Source organism: Adiantum capillus-veneris, chromosome 28 (assembly GCF_014529385.1).
Source record: "Adiantum capillus-veneris isolate H3 chromosome 28, ASM1452938v2, whole genome shotgun sequence".
Classification (NCBI taxonomy): Eukaryota; Viridiplantae; Streptophyta; class Polypodiopsida; order Polypodiales; family Pteridaceae; genus Adiantum; species Adiantum capillus-veneris.
The window spans coordinates 8,569,211-8,577,208 of NC_140958.1; the positions used below are offsets into that span (position 1 = coordinate 8,569,211).

The window sequence follows — 7,998 nt, forward strand, 5'->3', positions numbered from 1 at the left end:
AATGTCATTGTTAACCAACATCACAATAAAAAAATTAGCGTTATTGACGGAAAAGAAATTGTTCAATCCACATTAAAAAAAATATCTTACGCGCTAAAAACCAGGAAGAAACCATTACAAAAATAGATATTTTGGCATTACAAAATAAACTATCTAAAGATAGTATGCTATTGGTAGTTGAAGCTCATTCCCAAACCAAGTATCCTTAGTTCACTTGATTTAACACCCTAACGTTTTGCAAGTTTTGCATCCATGGTGGCCAAGACCAAAAGTATGAAGTGGTATATTGCCATCACCGAGTTTATAATTTTGTTCTGGTAAGGTATCCGTCCTCAAGAAGCTTGCCTGCTGTGTATTTAATCGCATTCAATGTAATCAAAAGGTCACTTACTTGGTGACATTGATCGGCATCAAGTTTGGACTCGAGCTCTCCCAAGTATGTAAGCCCATTATCAGCGTAAGTGATGAGACAGACACTTTTTTTCTTAATCTTCTAAGATGTCCTTGCATTATGTGTAGCCTCCTCATTCTCCAAGGTGGCTTTTGCAAAACTGAATGCATTCTTGATTGACGAAGCGGCGGACCGTGATGATGATGATGATGCCATTGTGTGTGTGTGTGTGGGAGAGAGAGAGAGAGAGAGAGAGAGAGAGAGAGAGTTGAGGGAGGAGAGAATTGGGGAAGGAGAGAGGGACAATGAGAGTGAGGAGGAGAAAGGTTATTGAGAGGAAGATGTAGTGTATGAGAAAAAGGAAGGGAGTGATGCTTGGTTTGAGAGAAAAGAACTGCTGAAAATCTTCTATTTATAACTATTTTGTAAGAATCCACTTTTTATTAAACTAATATTATTTAATAAAGCTACATTAAAATTATATCAAAAATACCATCTCTCTGTCTCTCTGTCTCTCTCTCTCTCTCTCTCTTCTCACACACTTTCCTTGTCTTTCTCTACACACACACACACACACACACACACACACACACACACACACTTCCTAACTCTCTCTATGCGCACTCAATCTACACACGCATTCTCTCTCCCTCTACACTCACACACACCCTCTCTCTCTCTACACACACACACACACACACACACACACACACACACACACACACACACACACACACACACACACACTCATCCACGCACTCTCCCTATCTCTCTCTGTGCTCACACTCTCTCCACATGTATTCCCTTCCTCCCTCTCCGACTCTCTCTCTCTCTCTCTACACACACATCCTCTCTCACACATGCACACTCATACTGTCTCTTCCTACACACATACACACACACCCTATCTCTCACTCACTCACTCACTCTCTCTAGCTCTATCTTTATCTCTCTACTCCTGTCTCTTTGGCGCGTGCGCAAGCACGCGCGCACACACACACACACTCACTCTCATTCTCTCTCTCTCTCTCTCTCTCTCTACACACACATCCTCTCTCACACATGCACTCTCATACTATCTCTTCCTACACACATTTACACACACCCTATCTCTCACTCACTCACTCACTCACTCACTCTCTCTAGCTCTATCTTTATCTCTCTACTCCCGCCTCTTTGGCTCGCGCGCGCGCGCGCACACACACACACACACACACACACACACACACACTCTCTCTCTCTACCCCTCCTTTCTCTCTATCACTCTCTACACACATTTTCTTTCTCACACTCTCTCTCTCTCTCTCTATCTCTTTCTCCTCTTTCTCTCTATCCCTCTCACACACACATGCTCTGCCGCCTCACTTTTTATACCCCCCCCCCCCTCTCTCTCTCTCTCTCTCTCTCTCTCTCTCCTCCCCTTTCTCTCTCCTTTTTGGGTCTTGGCCCTATGGCAGAGGCCATGGGACCACCCTCAGGTCGACCATAGTCCACGTGGCCAGCCACATGGACTGTGATGATTCGCGTGGGGGTCCACATGTGCATTATGTAAGACGTGGCATCCTCATAGCCGCCACACGGATCATTGTGGTTCGTGTGGCAGTCCACATGGATTGCGGGTCACTGGATTGCGGGTGACCCGCAATCCATGTGGCCATGCCATGTGGACAATCCTGCAGATGGAGTGTCTGTGGAACTCTCCTCCGTTCACGGGTCCTTCCCAATGGACCATTGGTCCATTGGTCCACTAGGCTAGCCCGTGTGGACTACGGCTAGCCCCGCAATTCATGAGGGCATCCCTCGAGGGGTTCACCTCTTAGACATGTAAATTACCACATGAGTTCAAATGAATGGGTTTTTTAATAACCAAAATTTTAAAATTTTAAAAGGATTAATTTTTTTGATTAATTCTAAAAAAAAACCCATAAGTTCTTGAAAAAAAGGGGATCATTTTAATACCTTAAGCATGCAAGTAAAGTGTTTTCTTTAATACCCTTTGAACGCACGTTATATAAATATTTTCTTAAAGATGCACCCCCGAGAAGCATCCGGCATGGATGGCAGACGATCGTATTCACTTTCTAGCCTACAAGGTCCATGCCCGGCCTGCCCCCCCCCCCCCTTTTCCTTTTTGCCTATAAAAGGAGAGTTCCTCCTTCAGGTCCGCTTTTTCTCACTCTCATTCTCTACATTTCTCTTCAAAGCTAATAGTGTTATTGATCTCCAGAAAGGTTTCACCCTCCTCTTTTCAACCCACCCACCCCCCCCCCCCCCCCCCCCCCCCCCCCCCCCAACTATAAAAGAAGAGTTATTTCAAACACTCTCTTTTCTCTCTAACTTTTATTCTCTCCTCTCACAAGCATTCACTCTTACACTCTGAAGCTCTTACTCTTTAACTATTACCCTCTACCTTTCCCCTCTATTCTCTTCCCTCTATTCTCTTATATTTATCTCTCTCTCTCTCTCTCTCTCTCTACCTTTCTTCCATCCGTCTCTTTTAACCTCTCCACTCACTATCCTTTTTCATACACCCCCCTTCTATATTTTTCTCTCTCATCATATGAATTTTGGCTCTATTTTTTGCACCCCTTTTATTAAAAAATACCAATTCTAATGAGAAACCAATTTAGAGTAGTGGGTCGCCAAAAAAAAATCCCAATTAACACGATTTAAGAAAGCGGTTCTTCTCTTGCGACAATATCCGTGGTTGAAGCGTCCTTGTTGACGGCTACATACGTACCTCCATCAAACGGTGCAGTCACACCGACGTCCATAGAAGCACAAAACATGCGTAATGACCCTCTTAGTGATCTCTTTGGATGTGTAGTTGAAAGCCACATTTCTTCAAGTTGGATTGATGCACATGTTGTGCCATACAAGCACCTGTTGCCTCAAATCCCACTATGTCGTCTTTTGACCAATCTGTCCATTAGAAAGAGCAATGATTGTGTGGTAGAACTCATGACCTCTATAGCCGAAAGAGGTTACAACCCACGATGGCTTGTCCAAATCTTCTCTCAGGCAAGATCTCATATCATTTGATAGGAATGGCTTTATGGGAGTTAGTGATGTCGGCTACATTTGATGACCAAATTGGAGCCATTCATGAGGTCTCTCACATGGAGAAAACAATGTTCATCGTATGGGACGATAATCATTGAAATTGATGCAAAGTGGTTTGAAATCGAAATAACTAGAGCTTATCAACTTTTCTAGAGATAGAGTTGTTCTAAGCCTCAACTATTAGATGGTTAGATTATATGGAATCACATGAGGCAAAGATTTGACTACAGGTTAGACAAATTTAGATAAGTCAAACATGAGACTACTGAAACTTATGACTAGAAGCATGGACTACCAGAACATAGTAATTGGATGAATTCAAATTATAAAGTCACTAAATTATAATACAACGTAGGAACATGATTCGGATTACAACATGATGATATCTGATGGCATCTGAACACAAGCTGACTCAGACTACAAGTCTCTCTATTAACCAGTAATCAACGATACAACAACTAGGAGACTCCCAATGAGATTGACTAGTAGCCCATGGTCAAGCAATCTCGAATGCAATTAGTGGACCCTATTTATAGTTTTCACCATTGGGACTATGACTCTTCTTGCCCGCACAATATGAACTATCGTGTTGCTTGTTGCCACATGAAACTTGCTTCGTAGGAGACTGTTTCCACCATCTACATTGGATGCAAGATGTGCCAAATCCATCACCCACTATTGGCGAGGGACCTTGCTTGAGATTTATAAAAATCCATGTCAATAGCTTCTCCAAATTCAACCCAAGGCCATTTTTTTCCGGCTGCTGTGCTATCACACCCCACTTCATTGCATTTTAAGAACCCCACGACCAATTATTGATTTCATATGACCTTCATACTCATAAACTTTTCTTTTGTACCAGCCAGAGTGAGCAAGCAAGCTAGAGATAAACCTAAACTTCAACTCACTCATTTGGCAAATATATATATGGTATGCCTCCAATCGATCACAAGCAAGGAACCTATGTGGCACAAAGGCTTCTTATGGTCAACATCTTCTCACTAAAAAGGATGAGTGACCTTGCATTGGCAAAGTGTTGAAGGAAAGTATGTATTATATTTATTTGGGGGAGTCACCTACATGTATGAACAAATGTGTTGTAGACTATGTCCCATATCCTCCTAAAGAAATGTGGACGAGCGAATCACAATGTGCATGTGGCTCCACAAGTTGTAAGGTGTTCCCAATTGTTGGATTGTGGAGGGAACAAATGTTGGCCCAAAAGTTACTCTTGGACAAGATAATGAGGCCATGCATAAGGCATGGGTGCCTCATAACTAGGTTGTGGGCCCGTTAGTCCACGAGACTCAAGAGGGGAAGAGAGAGCAGATACACATTATTGATTTTTGACAGACACCCTTGCGTGGGATTTTTAAATTATCATACGTGTTTTTGCATATTATAATGTATTTTTTGTCAAATAGTGCACATTTTAAACTGTGTAAAACGCCCATACTACCCAAATATATCCGACCCTGCATGTAGGTTCAAAAGTTGGGTATTTTGTACATACATATGAACATTAGGACTTCTATAGCCGACAAATATACCACCCCCATGACCATTTGGATGTTGCTTGTACTAATTCAAAGTTTGAGAGCCACAATGGATGTGTCAGTCTCCTTGTTGCGCAAGGTGTATGAGTCCATGTCGCGTCCGTGGGCAAGAATGGAAAGGAGCTTAATGGAAAGCAAAAAGAGCTCTAAGAGTACAAGCCATAAAAGGCCATAAGGGCAACTTTTACAAGATTTGAGTATGGTGTGGATACGCAAATGCATGTGAGAGACATTTCATGCAGTGTTCATGTTGAACATCTCTTTGGCCCTAAAGAGGGTACATAAAAAATCAATGGGGGAGAGGGAAGGTAGTTGCAGAATCAAAAAGGCTGAAAAGGAAATGCAAGGTGTGGCAAAGGTGTTTGCGGACCCACCGCCAAGTTTAGCGGTGCCGCTAAGCTAGCATGCCAAGTTGGCAGGAGCCTCGTGCCTGGCCATGATCTTGTAGCGCCTCTCCCTCTCTCTCTCTCTCTCTCTCCCTCTCTCTCCCTCCCTACCTACGAGTCTGCGCCTCTCCCTTTCTCTCTCTAGACTTGTGCATGGCCTGCTCAGTGCTTATTATTTGCTTGAATCGCAGCCTTTCTTCATCCATGTCTTGTCAGCAAAGCAGGCAGCAGGTCGAAGAAGTACTGCAGCTTTCCTCCTCCTCTCTCTCTCTCTCTCTCTCTCTCTCTCTCTCTCTCTCTCTCTCCGTGTGTGTCTCGATCAGCAGCGGCAGGTACTACCCACTTCTCATCTCTGTCTCTCTCTTCTTTTTCTCCTTGTGGGCACTCAAATCGAGCTTGTAATTTGCTGCGCAGTCATATCAACCGCTCAACCTTTCTCTAAGAAACCATCAGGAATTGCTCGATTAGCTTGACGCACAATCAGTTGATCATCAACGCCCAATTCTACACTGCAAGATATCATCATGCACGACAAGAGATCGGAGCAAGAAAGGGCTAATGATCCAGCTCTTCAACTTCCTGTTGGGAAGGGTAAACCAGCTGAGGGCAAGATGCCCAACACTAATGGGAACCTTTCGACGCAGTCGAATTTGCCTGCGGTCGGCATGAAAACGTCGGCTTCGCTTCGCCATTGTAAGTCTTTCAATTCAAAAGACAGCAATAAGCTGGCACCGAAGTCTCATGAAATTAACAGCAAGATCTCTAGTACTAAGTTTAGTGGAGCTCTATCTAGCTACAATGGAAGCAAGGTAGATGTGACGGTGGAGCAGAATGGTGGCAAATTAGTCACGAAATCCAACGGAAATGGCAAATCGGAGGTCGGCTTGGCCAAACCGAAGCAAATCAGTAGTTTCAAAGCAGACAATGGTCAGCCAGCTCTAAGTAGATCTGATTCTAAAGTGAAGTCCCCTGGTAATGGCAGTTTTAAACACTCTCCTTATCATGTCAATGCTGAATCACAAAAGAAGAGCAGCAGAGAGACTTCCCCCAAGCCCAATATCACTAGTAGGGAGGCTGATTCTATAAGGAGTGCCCCATCAAAGGTGACCCACAAATCCAAAGAGACATCACCAAAGCCTGCTTTTGCCCATATCAAGAATTTGTCCTTGTCGCTTAATGCCGACCTGCAGAGGAAGCTGCCCCCTATCAAGACGTCACGCACCAGCGCGAAGAGCTCCTCCGCCAAGAACACGGCTAACCTCTGTGCTGAATGCAAAGCAGAAGTGGAAGGTGCTGTGTGCTTTATTGGCAATGACGGGCGTGTGTCGGCTTGCACTTCACGGAATGCTGTCCGGCTTTGCAAGAATCTCAAATGTGCAAATAATAATCCTGAGTTTGTGGCCTCTTTGGCTGCTGCCAGTGCAGCCCCCAAGAAATATCTGGTCTCTCGGCGACATTCGCTTCCCCGGCCTACCGTTGCTAATGGCAAGAGTGGTAAAGCCTTCCCAGACAAAATGGATGCACAAGCTATGAATCAAAATGGTACTGCATCTCCAAATGGAGATTTGGCTGCCACATTGCCACAACAGGAAGGGGATGGTGACTATTGCTGTGATTTTGACATGAAAGGGGAACTTGAAGAGGATGTGGTAAGTTTAGAAGACCATAGTGAAGAAGGAGCTGAGATTGATGGCATCGCAACAGCATCACCACAGGGTGGGAGATTGAATGGACATCAGAGAATGAAGAGACGGTCTTTCAATGTGATCGAGACGCAAGCGCCTGCAGAAGTGGTGACTTTGAGGAAGCAATTGATGCAAGAGAGAAAACAAGCAGAGGAGTGGATGCTTGATTATGCAATTGAAGAAGCTCTGCAGAAGCTTGCTCCGTCCAAGGAGTCCAAGGTGAAAGCTTTGGTTGAGGCATTTGAGAGCGTCATCCCACAGAAGGACGCCGATGTCACAGTGCGGGATCATCAACCCGAGGCCCCGAAAACACCCAATTACAAGATGGCCATCAGGGCTTAAGATGTTGCTGATTCTATCTCCATGTTTGGGGCAATACAGTTGATTTATATGATTGCTTTTTGCTTGTATGCAAACGCAGGTGGTGTGCTTGGATTGACTAAGAAGAGGGGGCAATAATGCCTGGTCGTGAAGGGCTGAATTTGCAGGAATATGAGAAAGCCCTTATATAACGATTAATAATCCTATAATGAGTGACTTCAAGCTGTGGCATATAAATACTACAACTCCAATCCATATATCAAGGTCATAATCAATGTTGTCAGACCATCTTGCGCCCCCGTCCACCCCTCTCTCTCTCTCTCTCTCTCTCTCTCTCTCGTTGTGACTATTAGTCAGTAGACCATGCTTTTATTTGGAGAAGAAAACTTTAGTTTCCATTATTATCTCCTTTGGTCATATTTTATACATTTCTCAAGATAATTGCTTACCCTCCAAAGCATCTACACATCTCTTGGAATGGGAGCTTGTCTCCTCAGAGAACTATTTAGTGTTAGAGTTCACAGCTATTGATTATTTAAGTAGCTAAGTTAGTGAGGATTGAAATATTTAAGCAACTAAGTTAGTGAGGATTGAAA

At 44.0% G+C, this 7,998-nt stretch overlaps 1 protein-coding gene across 1 annotated transcript; it reads left to right on the forward strand.

Moving 5' to 3' along the window:
- Positions 1-5,491: 5,491 nt before the first annotated feature.
- Positions 5,492-7,701, forward strand: LOC147420032 (uncharacterized). Its single transcript, XM_086504973.1, has 2 exons — positions 5,492-5,728; positions 5,811-7,701. The coding sequence occupies exon 2, from the start codon at positions 5,921-5,923 to the stop codon at positions 7,421-7,423; it is 1,503 nt and encodes a 500-aa protein (XP_086361099.1). The 5' UTR covers positions 5,492-5,728; positions 5,811-5,920; the 3' UTR covers positions 7,424-7,701.
- The last annotated feature ends 297 nt before the right edge of the window (positions 7,702-7,998 follow it).

What these genes read in the sequence shown, in the direction of transcription:
- LOC147420032 (XM_086504973.1), top strand. Translation starts at nt 5,921, where the DNA reads ATGCACGACAAGAGATCGGAGCAAGAAAGGGCTAATGATCCAGCTCTT.